This window comes from Gambusia affinis, linkage group LG03, assembly GCF_019740435.1.
Source record: "Gambusia affinis linkage group LG03, SWU_Gaff_1.0, whole genome shotgun sequence".
Taxonomy (NCBI): domain Eukaryota; kingdom Metazoa; phylum Chordata; class Actinopteri; order Cyprinodontiformes; family Poeciliidae; genus Gambusia; species Gambusia affinis.
Window position 1 is genome coordinate 15123607 of NC_057870.1, and position 25651 is coordinate 15149257.

Sequence of the window (25651 nt, forward strand, 5' to 3'; positions counted from 1 at the left end):
TGACTATCACTATTCTTTAGACGGGGTGATTATTTTGTCAACCTGTCCACTCTTTCCATTCAGCAGAGGCTGTTGGGGAAAAAAAATGAAGAAGCAGAGAAGGAAGTTCAAGTTGTGACTAATTAAACTTCACTGGAGTGGTAGTTTGGAAACTAATCAAGTCTTTTAAGCTAGTTTTCAAGATAACTGCTTGTTTGTTGTAAATTTGTGGGAGAGATTAAAGGAGCACAATATGTCTGACATTAAAAAATTTATTTCCATCACATAAATACGTTGGTAACATATGTATGGTGAGAATTTGATCCATAACAACTTCTGTTGGCTGTCCATGCTCTGACCAAAATAAACACTATTCATAGAAATACTGGAATCCTTAAGCAAGTGCTTGCAGAGGCACATGGATGAAGACATGGGTCGGTCAGGTCCAGACTCTGGAGGCCATGTTGCTAAACTGCTGTCCAGATTGTGTTGCTGAATACTGGACTGGAGAAGGATCAACATGCAGAATAATAATCTATACAAACAAGTGTGGAAGTTGCAGGGATATATTGTGGGTGAAGTTTGTTTTATTTGTTTATTTTTATGGACACATGTTGAAGCAGCAGTAAGCCTGTATTGCATCGTATTGCATGGGTGCATGTTGTGTGTGAGTAATTAAGCATAATATTCTTATTAAAAATGGAACAGTGTTTCTTATAATTAATACATTATACTTTGGTTGGTGAGTGAGAAGATGTTTATTTTCCACTTTGACTTGTTATTTATGAAAACAACAAAAAATTCATCCCTGCAATGACCTCACCACTAATATCCAAATCTCCACATCTGAACAGGACTTCTTGTCTGTAGTAACAATATGAGAAGCATCATATTGTAGCATTATTGCAAACTACAGACTATTTAATTGGATGTTTTGTGAGAGGCAAAAACAATGTTGCACATAATTGCAAAATTGACAGTGTATGTGGCTTTAATCTTTTCTCAAATAAAAATCTGAAAAGTGTGATGTGCTTTGCATTTTGCTCTGAGTAAATGCTTTGCTTGGATATTTTAGGAATATATATCTACCATATTTGGAGACTGACACTTTTACCCATTTTTGTTTGCAAAATATCTCAAAAGATTGGAAGATCTGTGAATATTGAATTTCAAGTAGCTACTACATTCTCAGCTAAATTTAGGACTTTGATAGGGCCATTCTAATATACAAATATGCTTTGAGCTAAATAAACATTTGTAAACAATTCAACAATCTTGTCATTCTTTCATAAAAGTGTAGTGTATAATACTTTACTACAATCATTAGAACAGAGACCAGTTCTGATGTGAGATTTATTTTGAAAATACCGGGCCGGAAATACTGCAGCACTCCTGGTAGCTACGTAATCTTATTGCCTGTCCCTGCATCTTCCTCCCAAACCTAAAACACTGAAAGGCGCTGCATTCTCCCGGCTTACATTAAGTCTATAGTCTTGTGTTTGTTATTTTTAAGTGATGTAGAATGGCGTCAGGCTTTGGGAAAATAGTTGTCGGTACTTACGTGGAGATTAAGCGGAGTGATGGTAAGTTGTCACCCTGTCCGCTCTTTTTTTCTTCTTCTTGTCCGACTTAGTTGTTTGGGGATCTTTGTTGCTGTGGGTCTGTTGAATATAGCAACCGTTGTTTCCCAGCATCGGCCGCAGAGCCTAACGTTTGCTTTAGCATTAGCCACATTCAGACGGAAACATAAGCCGCCAGGACAGGCTGGGCGGCGAGTTTCAGCTCGGCCTTGGCATTTGAATGGAGTAGGCTTATCTTTGTTAGCAAACGTCTGGATCAATTTTTTGCCGCACCTGTAAAATGTTATCGTTTGATAACATGAATTGAAGAAATAAAAATTCATAATATATCTGTAAATTACATGTATTTTTAGAGCCATAGTAATGTCTTTTGACAAATATTTATATTTAAGCAAAGCTAGGCTAGCTAACTTATTACCGTTGCTGAGAGCGGCATTAGCTAGTTGTTAGCCTAACGGCTAACTGGGCTGTTTCCCGGCTTCATCAGTTACTGGACCCAAACTTTAGCTCTTATTTTATAAAATCATCTCCCATTTTGGGGTGTCATATTTATTTAACGTCTTCTCTTTAGGTCAAAAATTATCCTGTAAGCATGCGAATTCGTTGTTATTGGAAACATTATTTATCAAAAGTAAAACATGGAATTCCCTAAACGTTGTCATGCCATGTTTAGTACTGACAAGACAATAGACAGGCGTATTCTCAGGACACACCTGCTTTTTACATCTAGATCAAAAGTGACGACAGTGCCTTTAAAAAACTGCATTGAAATGTCAGATGTTTCTTTTAAAATAAGGAAATCCAAGATTTCCCATAACACCAAGCTGAAATCAAACAAAAACTTGATGCAGTCAGTGAACGGAACACCCTGGCAAACTTTTTCAGAATTTAAGTGTTTATTTCCCCTTTCATCTACGACATTTTCTCTTTTCTGATAGGATTTGAAGAGAAGGGGTAGTATATTTGACTGTTTTCTGCTAGTAGCCATTATGTCCAGAGCAGGGATTGCCCTCTCTGAGGGTTTGTGGCAGGACTGGTCCAGACTACAGCCAGATTCAGGCTATTAGCCACCACCCCATTCTTTTATTATTATTTTAATTATCAGTCTATAAACACATCAGCAAACGGGTTCCACTTTTAAGCACTTTTTTCAATTTGATGAAAATTAAATAAAGGGAGATTTGCAGCAGTTGTAGATAGCTTATCTTGATGATATCACTTTGTATTCGAATTAATCATAGTGAACTCTGAACTCAACGTTCACCTGAATGCCTTTTGTCTTGCTGACTACACGGTGATGTGATCTTTCAGTTTTCTTTCTTCCCATCGCTGTTGACTGGAATGAATACTGCAGGTACCTCAGTGCTAACTGGTAGCGCTGGGCTCATCAAGTCTGTCTGGCTGGCACTGGTTCCCAGCAGCAGTTCTGTGTCCTGGCAGATATATCGTTTCCATTCCAGCTTCACAGTGGAACATCGACTAGGCTGTGTGATTTATTTTTATAAAATAACTTTGTTCATCGTTGCCAAACTTTAAAAATCTGTCACATTGCTAGAGCTCAGATGCTTCCCAGAAGCTGTACAGAATACAAATAAAACACTACCGTATTTGCATTCAGTACAAATGGAATACATTCATTTTTTCTTAAAATGAATAGAAATGACACTAATGCAAAATAAAAATAACTCTGCAACTCATATCAACAAACCACCTTATGTGACATCAAAACAGATGTAAAAAACAGTTTTTGAATGAGTAGATTTAGATACAAATAAGGGACAAGTTACAGCAGAATAACAAAACTAATTAACCGGCACCATTATTTTCAGTTTTCTTAGTCACCAGGCTTTGGGTTTGCTTTATATATACATTGTGTCTTAAACATGTAGAACTCTTATTATAAATGAAAAAAATTGACCCTATGTTTGTTTAACAAAGAGATGAGGTCCTGTCACATAGAGTAAGGGCAGCGCTTCTTGATGGCTGTTCAAGCAAGTGCTGACTTTGGAGGAGAGACATTGATTTGTGGGAAATTTATTTAAATAAACTTTGTACCTATCTAATCCAAATATCGGTTAAAGTATTTTAGATTGTGATGCATGAATTTTGCAGTAAATATTATGACAGAACACTCACCATCATTGGTAATAAAATGCATCGATATTATAGATTTATGGTCTGATTTACAGAAGAAAATAAACATAGTCACGTCTAAAAACAGCTTCGGAGAAAGAACCAGGCAACAAGTATTTATTGTAAAATCGCAAAGCTGAGTGAGTCAGTTTTTTCTTTTCACCTTTTCACCTTTTGCCAAACTCACATCCATTTTCAGGCATCGCAGTGGCTAATTGTTGAAAACCACTTCAAAGTATTAAACGCTTAGGTCAGCTAAACTGCCTCCTCTTCCAGGTGACCTTGGCAAAAGGAAAGATGAAAAAATCTGAGTATTTGAATCTGAATATTTAAGTCAATGTCAACTTAATTTATAAAACTCTTAATATAGAAAAAGTACATCAAAGTGTTATTCGGTGATGATTGAACACAACCAAGAGCAAAAAAAACCAAAAAAACAACCAAATTGCCACTTTATGTAACAATAAAAAAAAAAATACTGAAGGAGAAATCTGAGCCTCAAATAAAAACAATTATTATATAAAGAGATGCAGAACATAAAATGCTGATTCCAGCTTCTGCCAAGTCAAAAGTTTGACCTCTGTGTTATAGAGTCAACTATTTGTTGTTAAAGATCCTGTTGATAATATGGGCCAGACAATTAGGAACCTTTAAAACGGCAATAAAATCCTAATCAATCCTGTAGCAGACAGGAAGCGGGTGGAGTGAGTCCAACATGGGGTTTATATGTTCTTACTTCCTGTAAGTTGCCTCATTAAAAAAAATGACTAATCAATGTTTGTATTCAGAGAATTACTGGAGTCTAGGCATATGAGAAAGGCACAAGCGAAAACCACTGGCAAGACTTTTCGGACTTGATATTTTTATTTTGTTGTGCTTATTATTATTTGTTATACTTATTAAAAGTTTGCATTACTCAAGATTATATTTGAAACTGGTCTGCTGGTCCCCAGTACCACACAATTTGTTTTTACAGCATCCAAAGTTTTAGGAAGGTATGTGTTTTTCAGAGAAAGTGTCCAGGCAGAGACAGAAAGCAGCAGCATATCGTTGTTGCTCAGCCTGGAAAAGTGGCAAAATATCATTTAAGGTAGAACCTCCTGTTAAGGTTACTCACATCTTCCCCGCTTTGTTTCATTCATATGTTATAAATGTAGGAATTGTATTTAGAAAGCAGATTTCTAGTCCCCAGTAAACAGAAGTGGGAGATTACAAGGAGATCAATTTTTATATATTTTTTTTTTACTCTTTTGAGGGCGGAAAACGAGGGCATGTTAAATCAGTCAAATCTACAAGAGTTAGCAACACCAAAAACATCTTTGCTTTGTAGCTTCTGAGCTTTATCTGAATAATAAATACTGGAACACAGTGTTTCCTGGGGCTGAGAGGGGAGCTTACAGCATGCTGTCAAATCCACAGAGGCGTGGAGCAAAGCGGCTCTTTACAGCTGTTCCTGTTCCACTGCAGACAGAGGGGCGGAGAGAAGCCTGTGGCCCGGCAGCAGCTGGGCTCTGCTCCGTTATCCGTGGCTCTAATTGTTGTTAATCAGACATTCATAAGCTGAAAGACCTGAAATTAGCCCCAGCTTGTTTTCCTGCTCTCACATGACAGCGGCCCGCACACAAAACGCATTCCGCTGTCTTCTATTAGGTTGGAAATAATTATTTAACTTGTCTCATAAAATTATGAAATTTGTTTCACTTCATACTCCCGTCATTTTCACTGTCCTTAACTTCGACTTTCCTGGTAATAAAATTCGCAGGAGCACATTTGTCCAGAGGTAATTACACTTAGTGTAGATTTATAATAATATGTGACACCAAAGGAAATGAAGGTAAATGCTTTACCTTTAACCCAACTTAAACCTTAAGCCTGATTTTGTCTTATGATTATTTTCTTTCCCATTTTTCCAGGACGTATTCATCAGGCAATGGTGACGTCTATGAATGAGGACAATGAGAGCGTCACAGTGGAATGGATAGAAAATGGGGACACAAAAGGGAAGGAGGTAAAAGCACCACTTTTACCAGCCATTTATTGCCTTTCAGAGCCGCGTCCCCAGCAGCAGCAGCAGCAGCAGCATGTTGCTGTTGTTACTTCCCATTGCGATGAATATTGCATCCTGAGGCGTTCCAGTGCTGCCAGGATTACGCAACTTTCTTGCATGTCCTGAGATCCCACCAGACGTCACCTTCTACATGTAAACCTGCAAGTCCTGTTTTTGTTTTTAAATTACAGGTGGATCTTTTTTTTTTTACTGGAGGGCTGTTCTCTGTTTGTCAAGTACCTGTGGTGTTTATCGCAGTGAAAACATTTCTAGTGCTTTGAAAAATGTGGTCATTTAAGTGTAATTTCACAACTAGCATTTTTATTGTGCTTGTCTTTTGTTTTTCCTGTTTATTTCTCTCATTTTTCAGAATCATTTAACTCTAAAAAAAAAAGTTAAATTATACCAATCCATGTAAATAAAGTAGTTGAGTATGTTAGTATTCATGTGTGTATTCTGTGAAGAGAAGGGTTTGTTATGTCTCACACAATCACACTGAGGTCCACTTCTTACATTTGGCTTAATTTTAATTTTAGTTTTATTTCTGTGCTTTTATGTGTATTGTATTAAAGTAATGTTTTATTGTAAACTGTCAAAAAAAATAAAAATTGGCATGCGCTCTTCTAGGTTAAATATGTATTGTTTTTTTGTACTATAGATCGACTTGGAGAGTATTTTTGCACTTAATCCAGACGTAGCACCAGATGAGGAGATTGCTCCCAGCCCAGAGACTCCTCCCCCTCCCACACCCACATCTGTGAAAGTCAACAAAATTGCAAAGGTAAATATTGTAACACCAACTCCAAATAGCAAGCAAAAAGACAACTTTAGTACAAAATGTTCTTATTTTCTGTTAAAATACTCCTTGTGCAGCTTTGTAGTCACTGTTGCAGGGCCTAACAACACTTGTTTGTGGATATCCAAGTGTCATTTGGATCATTTTGGGTTTGGAAATACTCCTTTATGTTACAATGCTAAATGAATCAGATTGATTTTTTTTTTTTAAATCAGATTTAATACAGAAGATCCGTTCAGAGCTGAATTAGATGCAAGTCGTTTGCTGACTTCAACATTTAAGGCCTTGGAATGCTGTCAGTCATTTGTACCAGGAGCAGAGATGCTGTATTCTAAACTAATCTGACTCTTGGAGGTCAAAAACAGATTTCCATTATAAAAGCAGAGGGTTGTTTAACTCATTTATTTAATTTTTTTTACAGAACCGGCGGACGATAGCACCTACTAAAAATGAAACTCCTTCCAAGGACAACAGAGGTTTGCTTCAGACTGTTAAACTGCATATATAGATAACTAGTGGAAATACTTAACCGCATCTCAAAATATGCTTTAAGGAGTCACCATAAACATACATATATATACATGTATAACTCATAGCTCAAAATGTTGTCATTTTCAGACCATTTGAAAGTGCAGATTAAGCTTTTTTGTTTTTTTTTTTAGTCTCAGAATTAAAATTTTGGATTGAATCAAGTAATTTGAATTTAAAAAAAATAATTTAACACAAGGACTGTAAATGCATAGATGTATAGGTTTATTTTGTGACTTTTTGCTCTTAGCAATTCCGACTCGGACCAGACCACTGCAGCCTCAGCAGGCGGATCCGACTCCACCTCCTCCAGTCCAGCAGCCCACTCAGCTTCAGACGCAGCAGCAGCAACAGAACGGTAAACGGACAAAGCAAAACGGTTTTCAATCCAGCATGGCTAAGATTTTTCTTTTGCTTTCTCTCATTTTGCCAAAAGCACTTAATCACTTCCGCAAATGAAATGTGTTGTATCCATTTGTATTTTTAATTTAATCAAAAACGGTAGGCGCTTTCTGGTTATTTGACAAAGCTTTATTTCTCATATTCTATCGATCACATTTATCACAGAATCCTCTCTGATGTCCAGAAAGGAGCTTGGACAGCTGTGTATGTATCGCCTGCTTGTTGCCTCGGCCCTCAGTGCTTCATGGTGATTCTGTTAGTTTTCCCACTAGAACCTGAGCGCCCTAGACGAGTTACGCTGCGGTGCGGAGATGAAGCAGCACCACCCAATCCGTGCCTCCGTTAAGCTTTCTGGGTATTAGGGAGCAAAACGAGGACATCAGTGCTGCTGTTTGGCTGCGCTGATTTCTGCTGAGTCACACACACACACACACACACGCATGCACAGAGAAGATGCTTGTGTCGCACTGTTACACTTCAAAAACACAAAATCTTACCAAGTATTTTCAGTCTAGTTTCTAGTGCAAATATCTTAGTACAAGTAACTTTTCATCAGGTAATAGGAGATTGTTTTAGGTCAATAATTCCTTAATATTGATGAGAAAGTACTGGTCATGTGTGACATAATCTGCCTGTGGAACATGACAATTCTGTCATGAAACTTAAAATAATCTCCTATATTTTGCTAAATAGATACTTGGAAGTTACTTGGAAGTTATTTGCAGTAGAAACTAGATCAAAAATCTTTCAGATTTAGTGTTTTTGCGTTGTACTCCGTTACCTCACTGAAAGTGCTCACTGTTTGGACTCAGAGGAAGACTGGACACCCCCTCCTTCGTTTTGCTTCTTTACCCATCAGCCCCGTCTCTATTGGTCTGAATAACTGGGCGACACGTGGTGCTGCAGTCCTCTCCGACTTTCTTGTCCTGGTTCTGAACCCAGCACATCGTCTTCTCGCAGATTAGAGCAGATTATTAATCCTCCTGCTCTGATAGTCTAGGTTTGGCGGGAGTGGAGCCAGCAGGGGGCCGGCGCAGTATCACTGGGTTTTGTCAGGCTTTGCACTGGGCTGCTTGAGCCGACCAGAAAATCACAAACAGCTTCTATTGTCAAATTTGAAGTGTTTTTTTTTTTTTTTACTCGCATTTCTCTAACATGTATCCTGTTGTGGTTACTAATCGTTCCTGATTGATTTGAAGTAACACTAATCAGCGGGTGTAATGGGCGTTTTGGGTAACACTCAGGTTGGTCTCTGGTTTATTGAGACAAACGGATTTAGCAGAAGTAATAAAGGAATGGAATAAAAACAAGACATTCTTATTGTTTCCAGTTCTTTTGTGCCTGATAGAACAGATTAAAGGCAGACGTAACAAGAGAAGGCTTTGGACTCTCTAAAGGCCTTTTGTTGGCTACGAAGAGAAAGCAGCTAGTGTTTAATGGTGGAAACAGAGTGTGCCAGCCACTGCACTACCACTCTTCGGCTTTGTTGTGTAGGGTTTCCCTTTAGTTTTGGGAATACCGCCAGTGTGAAAAAAGCGGTGAAATAAACAAGCGACTGATGCGTCGTTTTAAAACTGGAGGTGTTGCTGTTTCTTCTTCTTTCCCAATGGCAGCGAGAAGGAAGTCGAACTGCGTGAAGGAGGTGGAGAAACTGCAGGAGAAGAGAGAAAGGCGCCGGCTTCAGCAGCAGGAGCTCAGAGAGAAACGAGCTCAGGTGCAGCAACGTTCAATCACTGTTTTCTGCAGACACAAAGGATATTTTATGTGTAAAGCTTCTTTTTTTAAATTTTTTATTCCTGATCTCCATGTTGTTTTCCAGGAGGTGGATACCACCATCCCCAACTATGAGATCATGTACATGATCCGAGACTTCCGGGCCAGCCTGGATTACCGGCCCCTGACCACTGCTGACGTGGTGAGCAGAAGCCAGAGCTGCTGCTGCTGCTGCTGCTGCTGCTGCTGCTTTTTATTGTGAAAGTTGCAGGTTGTTGATAACTCATTTAAAATCTTTATCTCTTCCTCTTTGTAGATCGAAGAGCACAGAATATGTGTTTGTGTGAGGAAACGTCCACTCAACAAAAAAGGTCAGGACGGATTTTAGAGCGAACCAGCCCATTTCTTCCACATTACCACTGCAAACTTCAGTGAACGTTATTGGAGTTTGATCCAATAAAATCTGCAGACAGGACAACTGCTAGTTGTCCACTCATAAAATCTTTATGGAAAAGTGGGAAGAAGAGGTTGCTGTGGTCAGCTGAGACCAAGGTGGAACTTTTTCCCTTCCTGAATCCAAATTAAATCCATAGACTTAGCAGCCGTGTTGGGACGTTCTCATTTTTAAATATATTCTTTTGTGCGAAAACAATTATCATCTCATCAATTATTCCCTATTTTGTGTCAATTCCGACAAAACACGCGTAGAAGTGAGAATCTCTGATGGATGTTGCTACTTCTGCAAGGCGCCGTTCATGTCGCTGCTTTCTGCTGCCTTCCAGAGTTGACCATGAAGGATCTGGACGTGATCACCATCCCCAGCAAGGACGTGGTGATGGTTCATGAGCCCAAGCAGAAAGTGGACCTCACCCGCTACTTGGAGAACCAGACGTTCCGCTTTGACTACGCCTTTGACGACAGCACCAGCAATGAGATGGTGTACAGGTTTGTGAAGAAGTGTGACGTGTGGCTGTGTGTGTCCTAAAAGCTGCTCGTCTTCACTGATTTACACGACGTCGTCTCATCCTGAAGGTTTACTGCCAGACCTTTGGTGGAGACCATTTTTGAGCGCGGCATGGCCACCTGCTTTGCTTATGGTCAGACAGGCAGCGGTAAAACACACGTGAGTTTGAAACGGCGAGAAAATGAAACGTTTAGAAGAACTTGGATGGGATATTTAAGTGAGATTTGTTGAAATGTTTACCGTGTTTTAGACTATGGGAGGAGACTTCTCTGGGAAGAACCAAGACTGCTCTAAAGGAATTTACGCATTGGCAGGTAAACATGAGGCATCTTTAAGCGCCCGTTTTAATCTTTCAATCGATTAAATGAAACGAACTAGGATTGTTTTGACAGAGAACGGATTTAAATGTGGTGTTTCCTTTTGCGCAGCCCGAGATGTCTTCCAAATGCTGAAGAAAGCCATCTACAAGAAGTTGGACCTACAAGTTTATGCAACCTTTTTTGAAATCTACAGTGGGAAAGTAAGAGCTGTTTAACGGTTTGCTGGACCGTCCGCTGTCCTGCACTGCACAAAGCTTAAGTGTTGCGTGTGCATCTCCAGGTGTTCGACCTCCTGAATTGTAAAGCTAAGCTGAGGGTGCTGGAGGACGGGAAGCAACAGGTGCAGGTGGTGGGGCTCCAGGAGAAGGAAGTCAAGTGCACAGAAGACGTCCTAAAACTTATTGAAGTGGGAAACAGCTGCAGGTAGAGCTGGGCTGGGTTGTCGGAGGTGGAGGCTGATGCATTATGGTCTGTTAAAGGCTCCTGCAGTAAATGCATACATACGCCGTTTACAACCCCAAACCTCAATGCGTTTTTATTGGAGTTTAGATTAAAGAGCAACACGGAGCAGATCCTAATTATGAATACATTATAAATACATTGAGCTTCTTGGTTGTAACAAACCTAACCTGTAACTTGAAGGGGCCACATTTCCTTGATCCTTTCTTGGTTTGTTTCCTAGCAGCTGATCTGATGATTGTCCCTAAACTTTGCTTCCCGTTTCCTCCTAGAACATCTGGGCAGACGTCGGCCAACGCTCACTCATCGCGGAGCCACGCCGTATTCCAGATCATCCTTCGAAGGAAGGGGAAGATGCACGGGAAGTTCTCGCTCATCGACCTCGCAGGGAACGAGAGAGGCGCCGACACATCGAGTGCCGACCGGCAGACTCGTCTGGAGGGAGCCGAGATAAACAAAAGCCTGCTGGCCCTCAAGGTCCGTGGCCTGTGCGACCGTGATGCAGTCATGCGTAAAATATGTTGAAAGGCTCATGAATATTTATTTATTATTTATTTTTTTTTTCCCGAACGGTATTCTTCTTGCCACATTTCTTCTCATTGTTTTCGTTTTGTTTCAGGAGTGCATCCGAGCTCTTGGCCGTAACAAACCGCACACTCCTTTCAGAGCCAGTAAGCTCACCCAGGTCCTCAGAGACTCCTTCATCGGGGAGAACTCTCGCACATGCATGGTCAGCTCGTCATCTGCAGAGGAAGTCTGTATCCATCTTGGCCGTTCTCTATAATCCCCGTTAATCTAAATGTACCGTATTGCCGCAGATTGCAACAATCTCTCCTGGAATGACGTCCTGTGAAAACACGCTCAACACACTGCGCTACGCCAACAGGTGGGGCGATTGAAGCCTGATTAGCACTTCTACCTTCTTTACATAGTCCAGACTGCCGGTGTGTTTTCTATTGTTGGTTTGATCTGCAACTCTCTTTCTTACTCCTCTTCTTTCCTGCTTTCTCTCCTTCCTTCCCGCCTCCCTCGCTCTGCTCCTTGGGGCGCCGCCACTCAGAGTGAAGGAGTTTGGGATTAGTCCGTCAGACATCCCCTTCTCCCAGGGTGGTCAGGGGAGTCGCCCTGACCACTCGCCCACCAATACCTTTGAGTTCGATGACTTTGCTGCGACCTCTCCCAGCAGGTCAAATACCGCACGCTCCTCCTCCCCATAAAATCACAACTCCTCATCTGTCGCTTCATTAGCCCATCACTTTTTCTTCCCCCCCCCTTTCCGTTGCGTTTGCAGTTTCACTATTATTTCCAAGCGGTGATGTCAGAACGTCATCACATCCATCTGGTCTTTTGGTTTTTGTTCAGTGTCGTCAGTAGCTGTGACATCTGCATGGCTTGCTGAAAGCTGTGAAGTCAGAATGAAAACGTGGTTCAAAGCTTCACTGTTAGCCGTTGGTAATGCAGCCAGGATGAGCTTTTTGTTTGAGCCAGCTCTGGGCAGGTAATCCCACTCTCAGTCCCGATTAATTAACTGGGTACTTAGCGGTCAGGGACATGGCAGTAATCCCTCATTACCTCCATGACTCCTCGTTGGACTCTTATTTGCTTTCAAGCTCTTGTTATGAAGACTGAGACTTAAAAAAAAAAATTATAATATATATAAATAAATATATATATATATATATATATATATATATATATATATATATATATATATATATATATATATATATATATGTCGCTGCATGGCTTTGCTGCTGTAACAACCCTGTAATAATAAGCAAAAAATAAATGCTTTCAACCCATAACTATCTCCATAAACTACATAAAACAGAAGCTGACCTCAGAGCAGAACTGGACCTGATGAGTCGTCTGTTTTTGCCCCGCAGGGTGAAGGAGCTCACGGTTGACCCCAACCAGGTGATGGAGGGAGGAAGACCCAACATCCACGTCAACCAGCTGGACATTTTGGACGAGGAGTGGCTGAGCATCTCTCCGCAGAGAGACGACCTCAAACTGCTCTGTGAGCAGAATGTAAGTCCCGCAGGGAAGATCAGAGCAGCAGCAAAAGACGAAGCAAATTCTTTACATTTTACTTATGAAACAAACTCGGCGTGTTCACAGTGACACATGGTGGTGGCAGCATCATTCTGTGGTACAATGAAGTGGTTTAGATCAAAACAAACACATTATGCCAAGTCCAAATTAAAATCTCTGGCAATAAATTGACAGTTACACTCCGAGCTGTTGCTGGTGGATAATCCTCATCCGGTATGACTGAGCACAACAACCGCCCTCCATTTAAAGATCCGTCTTATGAAATCCCAATAAGATACATTGTAGATGATGGTTGTAATCTGGGAAAAAGGGAATAAATTTAAGGGGAATCTGTATTATTTGTGATGACTAATTTTAATGTTTTCATATGTAAATGTTAACAACGCTTTACTCTTCCAGGAGGAAGAGGTTTCTCCGCAGCTCTTCACTTTCCATGAAGCCGTTTCCCAGTTGGTTGAGATGGAGGAGCAGGTTCTGGAGGACCACAGAGCGGTCTTCCAGGTGAAAACAAGAATAAGCAATCTGATTCAGCTGAGCATGTTTTGATTCCTCACGTTAAAAACTCTCCTGAGACTGAGCCGCGTGTCTCTGCCTGGGGTCAGGAGTCCATCCGGTGGCTGGAGGATGAGAAGGTGCTCCTGGAGATGACCGAGGAGGTGGACTACGACGTGGAGTCTTACGCCACACAGCTGGAGCAGATCCTGGACCAGAAAATCGATATCCTCACCGAGCTCAGAGGTGCGACTGTACACTGTAGGGGGGGGAGGAAGAAAAAGCTGACTCAAGTTGTCTTTTTTTTTTTTTTCATTCTCTGAAAACAGACAAAGTGAAGTCATTCCGCTCTACGCTCCAGGAGGAGGAGCAAGCCAGTAAGCAGATCAACCCCAAGAGACCACGAGCTCTTTAGAGGCAGAGGATGCTTCAGAAGCAGAACCACTAGATGTTTGGCACAACTCTGGCTGTCTCCAGCAGCTGTGAAAACAAATAAAAGGACTATTTAACACAGAAACAGGCTCAACAAACTGTATTTGTCTCCTAACAGGACTGACTCTGCTCTAACTCTGTTTAATTGTTTCAGGAAGGGAATCGTTTTTCCTTCCATTTTAGATGTTTTTTGTTTGTTTTTTTCATGAAGAATGTTTAGTTTCCTTCTGTGTACTTAAATTATTATTTTTTTCCTTTTATACTTCTTTATACTTTTAGCTAAATTCTTTTGACTGGATATATGAAGAGATTCTAATTGAACTCGAAGTTTTGACACAAAACCAGCGATTCTGGTTCTGGGTGACATGTCTGCATGCTGCGCTCTATCCTAGCTTATCTATCCTCTGCTTATCAGTCCTTGGTTCACATTGTGACGTCGTATTTCGTTGTAAGTGATCTCTTCTGTTTTACTCTGAGTTTTTAGCGGTTGAGGAGAAACCTTGAAGCTCTCGTTTGTCTCTGTTTCCTCGTGTTCCTCAGAGGTTTTTAACTGTAGCTTGCTTCCTTCGGCCTGTGGCACGTTGTCCTAATACGTGGCGACGACTGCCTCCGACATTTTCCACCCGTTTAACTGTGTTTACAAAAAAGAACTAAGAAGAACTGTTAATAAATGTATAGTGAAGACCACTGACCTACCACTGGTTCGTGTTTCTCAGAGTTTGCACTGGATGTAATGCTGGATGGAGTTACGAGGAAAAAAAAAAAGAAAATCCTGTTTCATTTGAATGACTTTTCTGTGACCTCCAAATAAACTGAGCAACTTCCATTTTATTAAAACGGACCCTCTGAACGTGGTCTGTGCTGCATAACATCCTACTTGGTCTTGGTACATTTTTATTATATTTTTGCCAAAGCTGCATGAGAAAATGAAACACATTTTATGGCAAATTATAATAAAAACATTTTTTGCATCTAAACTCATTCGGGTGCCTGATTTCCAACTCTTTGAATGGAATTAATACTTTCACATGTCGGCTTTTATTCTGAAATGGAACTAGGTGAGTCCAAACTCGACGGCATTCTAATCTTGACTCTTTCGCCCCCTACTGTCCATTTTACGTATTCGCTGCCAAATATTTGGGAATACCACCTGTATGGGATCTTCTGTTTTCTAGTTTAGGCAACTATTTACTAGTTGTGAATGTGGCTCAGTCTGAGAGAAGTCTTTCAATTTGAAGGTTGTAGGTTTGATTCGAGTTCTCCTCAATGGTACCTCCTGAGCAAGGCACCTGTAACCCAGAGTTACTTACCGATCTGGATATGAATGTGTGTAGGTTTGACTGACTGAAAGTAGCTGCAGTCTGAAGCGTTTCAAAACCTGCTCTGTAGAAATATCTGCCGCAAAGTCACACTGAACTTTTTATACTTTAAAATGGTCAAAATATCTACTTCAAATCTCCAGAAATGTCTCGACAAAAGTATTTTTGAATATATACATATATATTGTTTTTGAATGACTGGGATAATGGGATAAGATCGTTTTAAACCTTAATTCTAATTTTGGTATTTTAACTTTTCTATATTTATCCAGATAATCGACACCAAAGAACAAATCAAACTTCAGACTTTAAGAACCTGTGTTAAGACTTTTGATCCTCGTCTTTAAAACTCCTTGCATATAACATTTTCTGAGAACATATAAAACCTTAGTTTAAAAAAAATGATGGGTGCAGATTTTATTTTAAAAACTTCACACTGAGGAAAATGAGGAAGGTGATGCTTGTGGTTTCCATAACTCTATGAATTGCAATCAGCCAAACACACTCACACATTTCCATCAAAATAACAGCCATCTGACAAAAAGAACTTACACATCCTTATACACAATTTTAATGGTGCTCAATATGAGCTGTTTGACTACATTATGTTTTTATCCAAACATTCGCAATTCTATGGCAAATTCATTCCTCATCTGCCAAGAGGTTGGATCAGTCAAGACTATTTCCATCTCCATTTATAGTTCTCTCAGCTCTTCATGAAAAGTGGATTCCTGCAGAGTTGAATGCGTGCAGCAGCCTGAGGATAAAAAAAACAACAAAAAAACAACAGAATTTAAAGATGAATCTTGGATCATGTACTTAAAAGAAAAATCCAGTGCAGATTTGGATCATGCAGCTTACACCATGAAGTCATCGATATCCATGGACCTGGCCCTCTTCTCGTTGAAATCCGCCTCCTGCAGAACGCTCTCGATCTTCTTGCTGATGCTGAAGTCATCTGGGACTTCCTGTTAAGATGGAGGAAAGAATTTTGAACCGGGTAAATGATTGAAGCCAGAAAATCTTCACTGGTTTTTTTTTTTTTTTTTTTTTACTCACCATGTTGTGTAATGAGCAGTGGATTCTGTAGTTCTTCTCTAGCAGCTGTTCCACTGCGGTAGACCTGGTAAATGAAAACACCCGTTAGATCCTCCACTTCGGCCGACCGGCTCACGTTTTCTGCTTAAAGCAGGTTGTCACTTACTTAAAAGCTGCACTGAGGGTTTTGTTCTTTCGTACGAAGGCGATTCTCACCAGACCGTCCCACTCCTGTTACATTCAGAAGAAATGGTTGCATTTATGACCAAATGCTTTTTTTTCTTAAGGACCAACCAGAGGCAGTAGGAGCTCACCTGGAAATTAACAGGAGGAGGAGGATTTTTTGGCTCAATCCTGACGACACTCGACTCAACTTTCGGCGGAGGACGGAAGTTATTTTTCCCCACCTGGGAGGATCGACAGATTCTCCCAACATTGCATACATTGAACAATTGAAAAGCGTCGCCGTTGATCTGAAGAGTTTCCTAGCTGACCTTCATGAGGTGATCCACACGCGCCAGCAGCTGTGTGTTGATGGACAGCCTGCAGTACAGCTTGTCTCCAGGTTGGGCAACCAGCCGCATCGCAAACTCTCTCTGGAACATCAGAACAGCACATCTGCACAAAACAACACGAAGAGGAACCTTAACACTCGGCGTGGAGAAGACGGCTGCATCTCGGCGAGTTTCCAGTTATCCCGACCTGAAGAACGGTCGGTGAAGCAGCAGCTTGAAGACGAATGGTGAAGAAATCTGCACGAGCAAGTAACAAACGTTACACTGAGATAAGAATAAGGAAATCTGGATCATAAGCAGGAAATGAAGCGTTTACCTGATAAGGCAAGTTAGCGACACAAACATCGAAGAAAGGGAGATCTGTTTTTAAGACGTCGCCGACTAATATCTGAAGTTTGTTCTGCAAAGGCCTGTCAAAGGAAACAAAGCTTCACTTTGTCTCATAATGGTCATGAATATGACGATTTCTACTCTGCACAGAGTAGACTTCAGCACAGACTGCTGTCCTCACTCACGTGCACTGCACTCTTTTCTGGAGTTCAGCCACCAGTCTGCAGTCCAACTCACAGGCCACCACCTGAACGAGGAGGAAATCAGAGGAGGAAGTTTATGGGCATGACGTCATAAACACAGAATCACAACATAAAACCTTTTGCATGTCGGTCAAATTCGTTGAGTGCAAAACTAATAGTTCCACTATTGGCAGTTTCACACCTGAGCTCTCCTTAAAAAGGCTTAAAAACGTTGCGTAGTGGGTCAGTGTCTTTGCAGTTGGATGATGAACTGGAAAGTATTATGTGAGATGTTTTCTGAACTAACTCTGCTCTCCAACAAACCTCAGAGGCCTTCACAAAACAGCTGGAGTAATGCCGAGGTTACATAGAGATTTTAAAGATGAATTTACTGACAGTCTGGAATCGGTATCGACAGCAAAAGCTTTACAGAACTAAAAACAAAAAACATTTTAGTTGAGTATACGGAGCAGAAACGTGCACTGCTGTATTTGATATCTGATTCATTTTACACATTCTTCCTCCAAACAGAGTGGGGGGAAAAACTCTGGAGATGCTCACCTTCTTTGCTTTTTCCAGCAGTTTCACCGTCATGTTACCTGTACCGGGTCCAACCTCCAGAACCACATCTGTTGGCCTGAGAGCAGCCTGAAAAATAAGTTACATTATAAATCACCTCCAATCAATTACAAAAGAAGCAAGTTTATCCATTTGCTTTAGGCTCAAACATTGGAACAGGGACACAGTACTACTAATTTTAGTCGCTGCCAAAATCAGTATAATCTCATGGCTGAATAATGTATAGGCATGTGTGTCTAAAACATAATTAAAATATTGTGAAACATTTCAAAGGCTTCCTGGCAAATGGTTACATTGACTGTGGACTTCAGAAAACACAGTGGACAAACACCAGGAGATGACATGGCACCCTGAACCATCACCGACCACGGAAACATCACACTGGATTTCAACCAACATTATGTCCCTTTCAACCTTTATTTTCATCTAAACATAAGACTTTGGACGACTGAACAATTGTCCAGTTCTATTTCTTTTTAGCCCAAGTAAGACACTAGTACCCGATTCGTTGTGCTAAGTGGCTCTTGATGCGCCAACTCCAGCCGAAGCGGACTTCTTGTGAAGATCCCTTAAACTCTTGGATGGATTTAAAGCTTCTTTAGGTCAGTTGTTTTTGACAAGGTGAAGTCTGATAAAGAGGGGCATCAAGGAAATCATAAACTGACTTTCCATATGTCCTAACATACCCGAATTCACACAAGAACAGATAAGTTTTTTTCTCCCCACCAGGGGGTCTTTTTGTGGGCTCTAGTGTCCCTTATATGACAGTAGGCTGACAGGAAAGGGGGAGGGAGAGGGGGAAGACATGCGGCAAATGTCGCCGGGTCCGGGAATAGAACCCGCGACGGCCGCACCGAGGACTCAAGGCCTCCAAATGTGGGTCGCGCTATCCCCTACGCCACTACAGCACGCCCGGTAAGTCAGTTTTTAATATCCTTTGTCAGTCCAAGTTCTGCCTTCAATGTTCAGATTTAGATAGACTTGTGGCTTCAGTTCATTTAGCTCAGCAGCTAAAACACCCAACAGCAGAAGTGTGTGGTTTCCTTCCAGCAGGCTGCTGTGACACTCATACCTTCTCAATTATCGCATTGACGATCAACGGATTCTTCAAGATGTGCTGACCAATGCCAGTGTTGAACATGATCCCTGCAACAGACACAAAATATTTGTTTCACTGTGGGCTCATTAAGGACTCAACTGTCACACCAGGGTGTTTACACTATTACTGACTCAAATTTTCAGAGGTCCCAGTCAGTTTTAAGGTGACTGAGAGATGGATATGAGGATGCACAGACTGACAGATGAATGAAGGGAAGGACAAACTGTCCATTGGATGGACGACGTGTGACTAGAGAGATTGATAGATGAACAGAAAGACTATTACACATACAAATGGACAAAAAATAAATAAACGGAGCCAAGGATGTACAGATTAAATGAAGTATAATAGATGGACACAATTAGAGAATGTAGGACAAAATAAAAGATGCTGAAACATCCATGTGAACCTGGTTTGAGAAATTTAACTTCAGTACCTCAGACATTGAGAAATCTGTGCTTCAAAACTGTCAAATGACATGAATTTCATCTCCATGATTAGATGTGACTGAGTGTCCTCACAACATGACTGAACCCCTAAAACGAAGAACTGCATCCAAACATTAGGTAACATTTCAGTTCAGTTTGGGCATTCATTATGATCATGTAAACATCACAATTAAAGTTCTAGAAAGGAACCACCATGTCATATGCTGGTGTCCTTCAATAAACTGACACACATCTGTTCGTACTGACATAACCTCTCTGCTGCGTCAACAGCTGACAGACAGACTGTTTGCTAACATGCAAAAGCTAATGAGCTCCTGCTCGGACAAACCTACCTTGGCTTTTAACATCTTGGTGCTGCCTGCTCTTCTTCTCCGCTTTAACCTTTGGCATTTCCTTCTTTAATTCTATTCAAAGAGCTTTAAAAATGTTTCCTGTGTGCCTTTTTTAATCCAAATTTCTAAATACTGAGTGAATTTAAACAACACTCAGGTCACACGTGTCTTCCTTTCTTCTTCTTCTTCTTCTTCTATGACAGATTAGCTAAAAGCCCCGGAGCTCCTTGCTGCCCTCTAGTCGGAGCTAGTGTACACAACAAGGAAACCAAACGGGGTTTGACACATTTTTATTAAATAACACAGTACTGAAAACATATAACTGAGATAAATTAACGTTTGCTCTAGTCAGAGATAGGAAAGTCCTCCAACGTCATTACAATTTCACGAAGGTTTGGCTCATCCAGCCAGTTAACTTTACAAGCCAACAGGATGCCCTGAGGAGAGAAAGAAACAGATTTATAAACTAGATGTTAATGTTACTAATGAGTTATTCAGTGATTTTTTTTGTGTGTGTGTAACTTACCCTGAGGACATTCTGTGCCATTATGGTCATCTTCTTATAAATCTCCAGGTTTTCTTGGCCTTTCTCCAGCACCGCTTTGTACTTTTCTGAGTCTGGATGCTCTTTGTTGGACAATAACTCCTGCGTTGCTTTCATTTTTTCATGCGTGAGTCGTTTAATCTCTACACACACACACAAATGTAATTTAAAGTAAGCTATCAGCAACACAAATAAAACCTGCCAGAGAACTTTTGATAAAATTTTAAGTCATTGGTAATTAAGCAAAACGTCAAATGGACCTCATACACGGGTACAATGTTGCAAATAATTGAACCAGTGAAAAACCACAGTTTGTAAAGACGGATGACCAGATGGACAAAACTAAGAATAAACAATTGATTGAATAAACAAATTAATAAATGATGAATGAACAAATGGATGGATGGATGAATGCCACAACATACCCAGTCTCTCCTTCTGTATTTCTGTAATTTCGTCTTGCAGATTTCTGGTCTCCTATTGAAAAGCATGTAAAACTGAGATATGAAATTCATTTTTTCAGGAAGTCTTTGCCACCAAACTGCTATGAAATAAGCCAAAACTTACTATCTGGAGCTGTTTTATCTGCGAACACAGAGCCATGCAGCGAGCACTGACGGCCTTCAGGTCTCTAAAAAAAGCAGATGTTCGTCACGAACAAAAACATCTGGGGAAAAAAACTAAACAGTAGCGATTTCTTCAAGTTATGAAGGTACTTGCGTTGCATCTGGATCCGTCTGCTTCATTTTTTCTCCTATAGCGTTCCACATCTGTATTCTGAGGAACAAAACGAAAACAAGTCATCTTCGGAGGTTTGCTACAATTTAAAGCTGAACGCTGGTGGATTAGCCTCACCTGTGCAGAGCCAGGGTGCTGTTGAAATGGGCCGTCTTCACACGTTCAAGCTCCGAGACGCAGTTTGGCCTGAAATGTTGGCGGTTTTTAGTTTCCTCCTAATGTTGCATCTGATTTAACTTCTAGATCCAAATAAAAGAGGCTTTTTTAAAAACACTCACAGCTCTCTTTCTGCCTGAGATGTGCTGCAGGGCCGCTTACTTTTTCCTACGATGGTAAGTTTCAAATCAGCTCTTTGTGAACTTGACGACATAGCAATTCAATAAAACAGAAAAATGTCTCGTCGCATACCTGCGTTCAGCTGCACAGTCATCTCAAAACACTGGTTCGCCATCTGCTGCTTGATTCTGAAATTATTAGAATAGATCAGCAAGGTTTGAATTGAGTAAAATGTTGAAATATTCGGTAAGAAGAGGACACGAACCTCAGCATGTCTGCTGGTGAGGTGTCTTCTTGTGCTGGGTAATCCTCAGCAGCAGTCTCCACCGTCTGATCTAAGCTGCTGTTGTCCATGATGTCAAACCAGCACCAACCCCAAAGACTGATAAAAAAAAATAAACACCTGGATTTAAATCAAAGAATAGATTTTAAATACATTTCTAGTAGAATCGGCTAGTAAACTACAAACCAGGTTGTGATTTTTAGTAGGATAATGATGTAAATGCTGAGGGCAAATCTGTCAATGCAGAAACGGTTTCCCAGACAGAAACCTCAACCAAGACCAACTCAGTCTGTACACTGCAAAACGTTTGAGTCGCATTTAGTTGAGTCTACTATCTTCCACTCTTTAAGTCACATAAATTTAGCAAGTTTTAGATTTTGAACCTAAATGTGTGAGTTAGAGAAATTTAAACTTGTAAGAGTAAGTTGTGTTAACTTCTTATTAATTTTGTCAAACCTGCAAGAGTTGAATAAACTAGAGATTTTAGGTTGGCACTTAAAAAAATGTAAAGAACAAGAAAAGGAGTGGGAACCATTTACCAGAGTACTTAGCTTCATGTTTTTATATCTTGTTGCACCGTGAGATTGAACTACGTTACATTTATATGATTCTTGTGTACATTTTAATGCAATTGAGTTTGCAAAGCTTGAGGATAATGTCCCATTCCTGTCTATTTGCAAAGAACAAATAAAAATCTTTAAAAAATTGTCCTGTTCACACTAAATGTTTTACAGCGTACATAAAGCTTATCTACAAAATCTATTTTACACACAATTTACCACTGGTTAAAAAGTAGGGTTAGAGCTTCATATGTTACTAATATCCTTTAAAAAAACAGACTAGTACATCATGAAATGTTTGCATGTAAAGATCCTCGAGAAATTTTCTGTTAAGACATAAAAATGGGGAACTATTCCCCGACATCTGAATATGACACCATCATTACTACGATTAACTATTGTTATTTTAGCTTACATATCTCACCTTAATTTTACAAGTATCCCGAGTTGACGTTATAACAGTGCAAATCTCACTTCGGCTTCACAATATGCCAAGGTATTATATTACAACTTAGGAATTAATAAGGTTCTACTGAAGTTATTTTAAGAATTTAATTGCATAAAATTAAAAAACGCTTTAAAGGAGTGCTTGCTAGCTATGAATAGTTTAACTTAGTTACTAACACAGCTGTGGTCCGTCATAAATTCGCAGTTAATGCGTCGCGGATTCTGTTTGCATGATGTCCCCTTCAAGGTCCGTCGGACGTATGAACAATTCACCACTTTAACTATATCCTCAAACAATTTCCGCCCCGAGTTTTTGTCGGTGTTTATAAGTGTGACAACATTCGTTTTATTTGCTATAATTCAAAAAATTTCGGAGGTCTCCTTTTTCATATTTGTTACTTAATTCTAAAATTCCCGAGCTCGTTTAAAGTAGCTTGCTGTTTGAATCCCGCCAGGAAGTGAGTGTTGTTTTGTTGTGTTTCTGATAAGTCTCGAGCAAATCCTAGAGCGCCCTCTCCAGGCTATCAAGTACAGATTTCCTCATCTCCATACTCAAGACACTTCATCACACTGAATCTGGCATAATTCATGTAATAACCCTCTTCGTGTTTAACACGGAAAGAGATATCTAACAACTGAATTGGTGAATCCAAGTACATAAACACTTGAACATGTTTAAGTTTGGAATCCGTGCAACCCAAACTGACAGTCCTGAACCCGCGTCATACCCGAAGTGAATGCAATATTTCTGTGGCCCACTTTGTCTCCAAAAGGCCAACAGCACCAGTTCCACAGAGATATTCAGCTGTGGCACCACTCTCATTCTGTGTCCCAACCACAGGGACGGCGTAAGGACGTCATCCCTGCAGAGAAAAACACAACCAGTAACAAACAAACACTATTATTTAAGCCAGACCACCAAAAAATTACTAATCTCTAACAATTTAAACATTATAAGGAACATAAATAAAAGAAAGAAAAGGCTCTGAGAGATAAAAAGCAGATTTATCTCTCAGTTCACTCGCCACACACTGCAACACCAACCCCTAGCATGTAGTGCAATAGCAAGATAGAAAGAAAGAAAACGAAAGCCTTTAAATGTAGACCACACTGTTTAGATTTAAAAAATGAAAATGGAGGATCATTTGTCTCTCCATTTCACACTAATACATCTATTTGTATTAGTCTATCACATAAAACATCACGAAAATGCATAGAGGTTTGAAACTGGAACATGACAAAATGTAAAAGATGAAGAAGAGAAAATACAAAACACAAAACAATGTCAGAATTAAAGGCTGGAGACATAAGAACACATGTTGTAAAATTAACCCAAATCTAGGGTTAATGATTCTATCTTTTTGACATAGAAACATTTTCATAAAGTAAAAAAAAAAAGGTTGTTAACATGACTACATAAAATAGCTGCACTAGTTGGTAGCACTGTTGCCTTGCAGCAAGAAGGTCCTGGGATCGCTTCCCGGCCTGGGGTCTTTCTACATGGAGTTTGCATGTAATCCCTGTGCATGAGTGGGTTCTGTCCTGTCTGTCTCTGTGTTGCCCTGCGATGGACTGGCGACCTGTCCATGGGTGACCCCGCCTCTCGCCTGTTGACAACTGGAGATAGGTACCAGTGCCCCTCCCAAAGCCAATGGGATAAAGGTGTAAGAAAGTGGATGGATACATAAAATATCCATCCACTTTTTTTACATTGTGTAACGATATCTTTAAAATGTTACAAAAACTTGCAACTTCATCACTTTTTTAATGCCGAGTGAAAGAATCACTACAAATTTAACTCTTGGCTGTTGAAAAATGAAACAAATTTACAAGACAGCTACATGGTATGAAAGGCTTGACATGTAAAGGTCACTCTAGTCTCTGCTTAAGGTTTCAGAGAATTACTGTCTGTTGGTGTTGCTACTTTATTTGTTGTTACCGATGCTTCTGCAGATGTTAAAAATAGATGCTGATTCAGGAGGAGTGAATGCTGCAGGTGAGTGACGTGACACAAAACTTGATACTAGCTAAAATTAAAGTGGATTGTATGTGGTTGGCTTTGTGTATGATTAGGTTAAACTGACTATATATTTCTACAGATTAATAGATTTTCTTTCCTGCTAAGTGCTTTGAGAGGACTTTTGATGTAAATGGGTGCCATTTAAATAAAGTGAACGTTAATGTTCACATCTTAACCAAAAGGTTTCTGCCTCTTTCAATTGGTGCTGAAATTATACATGTGGGATGCATAAACCAATAGCCTATGGATTCCATTTCATCAGTAAACCACTAACATTTGATGAATGATACATCTTTATAATCATGATTAGGAGGATTAAGTGGGAACATATTTGCCTTACTGTTGTAAGTAATTTGATTAAACCTGCTCATTATTTTTTGGTGGCTTAGTTATTAAGGGAAGGCGGCAAAAATTCTGAAAGCTTCACCACTGTTTCATGTTCTCTCCATTTGTGATTAATTGATTGTGGTTCCTCAAGGTGCTAAGGCCTTAGAATAGATTTGTAGCCCTTTCCAAAAAAGATTTAAAATAAATTTAGTTATCTTTTCTTAGATCATTGCATGCATTTTTCAGATACTTTAGCCAACTTCATGCTCTCAGTATTATTAATATTAGTATCTGTAGATGTAACACAGTAATCAAGTCTAAGGGGCAATTCTTGTTTATTATTTGGTAAGCTTTCTCTTTTTCTGCATTCTTGTTAACAAGAATTGCCCCAGTGTTATTATTAGAAATTATTATTAATTATTTCTTGTTATTTTATTTCTTTGGTGAGTAACTGAAGAACTATCACTTAATGTTTTATGACTCACAGTGTTGTTCCGACTCCAGTGAGGGAATATGATCTGCAAATCCAATCCAGGACGTCAGCGCGTCTACGCATACTGGATACGTCGACATTCCATTGTTGCGTTCAAATGCTTCCTATAGAAGCCGTCTTTAATTTTAACACGTATAATGTCACTCAGATTTTTTGACTATAGCAACATAAATAAAACAGATGTATTTTTTTAAATAAAAAATTGATATAAAACTACTAC

At 39.9% G+C, this 25651-nt stretch overlaps 3 protein-coding genes across 7 annotated transcripts; 1 reads left to right on the top strand and 2 right to left on the bottom strand.

The window, feature by feature from the left end:
* The first annotated feature begins 1362 nt into the window (after positions 1 to 1362).
* On the top strand, positions 1363 to 14741 carry kif2a (kinesin family member 2A). Of its 2 annotated transcripts, XM_044111972.1 has the most exons (21): positions 1363 to 1562; positions 5606 to 5700; positions 6398 to 6520; positions 6957 to 7011; positions 7314 to 7421; positions 9079 to 9179; positions 9285 to 9380; positions 9495 to 9549; positions 9961 to 10123; positions 10211 to 10301; positions 10393 to 10456; positions 10571 to 10662; positions 10743 to 10885; positions 11194 to 11398; positions 11541 to 11651; positions 11740 to 11807; positions 11982 to 12107; positions 12808 to 12952; positions 13376 to 13477; positions 13579 to 13714; positions 13798 to 14741. In XM_044111972.1, the coding sequence occupies exons 1-21, from the start codon at positions 1502 to 1504 to the stop codon at positions 13881 to 13883; spliced, it is 2226 nt and encodes a 741-aa protein (XP_043967907.1). In that variant the 5' UTR covers positions 1363 to 1501; the 3' UTR covers positions 13884 to 14741. The 2 variants fall into 2 exon arrangements, with proteins under 2 accessions (XP_043967907.1, XP_043967908.1); XM_044111973.1 differs by lacking the exon at positions 11982 to 12107 and having other exon boundaries at positions 1365 to 1562.
* A 1033-nt stretch (positions 14742 to 15774) lies between these two features.
* On the bottom strand, positions 15775 to 19997 carry dimt1l (DIM1 dimethyladenosine transferase 1-like (S. cerevisiae)). The gene is made up of 12 exons (XM_044111978.1): positions 19744 to 19997; positions 18936 to 19009; positions 17846 to 17932; positions 17288 to 17349; positions 17089 to 17182; positions 16960 to 17009; positions 16752 to 16875; positions 16572 to 16664; positions 16424 to 16488; positions 16279 to 16342; positions 16081 to 16187; positions 15775 to 15976 (listed from the first exon to the last, which is right to left on the bottom strand). Exons 1-12 carry the CDS (start codon positions 19799 to 19801, stop codon positions 15934 to 15936), a joined length of 921 nt encoding a protein of 306 aa, XP_043967913.1. The 5' UTR covers positions 19802 to 19997; the 3' UTR covers positions 15775 to 15933.
* Positions 19998 to 20018: 21 nt separating this feature from the next.
* Positions 20019 to 25614, bottom strand: cenph (centromere protein H). 4 transcript variants are annotated; one of them, XM_044111979.1, is made up of 10 exons: positions 25424 to 25614; positions 21567 to 21683; positions 21434 to 21489; positions 21304 to 21349; positions 21143 to 21211; positions 21008 to 21064; positions 20855 to 20918; positions 20713 to 20764; positions 20270 to 20430; positions 20019 to 20180 (listed from the first exon to the last, which is right to left on the bottom strand). In XM_044111979.1, exons 1-10 carry the CDS (start codon positions 25492 to 25494, stop codon positions 20088 to 20090), a joined length of 786 nt encoding a protein of 261 aa, XP_043967914.1. In that variant the 5' UTR covers positions 25495 to 25614; the 3' UTR covers positions 20019 to 20087. The 4 variants fall into 4 exon arrangements, with proteins under 4 accessions (XP_043967914.1, XP_043967917.1, XP_043967915.1 ...); XM_044111982.1 differs by lacking the exon at positions 25424 to 25614 and adding an exon at positions 22769 to 22946; XM_044111980.1 differs by lacking the exon at positions 25424 to 25614 and adding an exon at positions 22569 to 22762.
* Positions 25615 to 25651: the final 37 nt, after the last annotated feature.

Excerpts from the sequence above, each read along its gene's own strand:
- dimt1l (XM_044111978.1), bottom strand. The coding sequence starts at position 19,801 with ATGCCAAAGGTTAAAGCGGAGAAGAAGAGCAGGCAGCACCAAGATGTT. Across the intron at positions 17,010-17,088 it reads TCGCTAACTTGCCTTATCAG|ATTTCTTCACCATTCGTCTT; the intron begins GTAAACGCTTCA and ends TTGCTCGTGCAG. Across the intron at positions 16,876-16,959 it reads CTTCACCGACCGTTCTTCAG|ATGTGCTGTTCTGATGTTCC; the intron begins GTCGGGATAACT and ends TGTTTTGTGCAG.
- kif2a (XM_044111972.1), top strand. The coding sequence starts at position 1,502 with ATGGCGTCAGGCTTTGGGAAAATAGTTGTCGGTACTTACGTGGAGATT. Across the intron at positions 5,701-6,397 it reads GGGACACAAAAGGGAAGGAG|ATCGACTTGGAGAGTATTTT; the intron begins GTAAAAGCACCA and ends TTTGTACTATAG. Across the intron at positions 10,663-10,742 it reads TTGAAATCTACAGTGGGAAA|GTGTTCGACCTCCTGAATTG; the intron begins GTAAGAGCTGTT and ends GTGCATCTCCAG.
- cenph (XM_044111979.1), bottom strand. The coding sequence starts at position 25,494 with ATGCGTAGACGCGCTGACGTCCTGGATTGGATTTGCAGATCATATTCC. Across the intron at positions 21,490-21,566 it reads TCACCAGCAGACATGCTGAG|AATCAAGCAGCAGATGGCGA; the intron begins GTTCGTGTCCTC and ends TAATAATTTCAG. Across the intron at positions 20,765-20,854 it reads AGATAAAACAGCTCCAGATA|GAGACCAGAAATCTGCAAGA; the intron begins GTAAGTTTTGGC and ends GCTTTTCAATAG.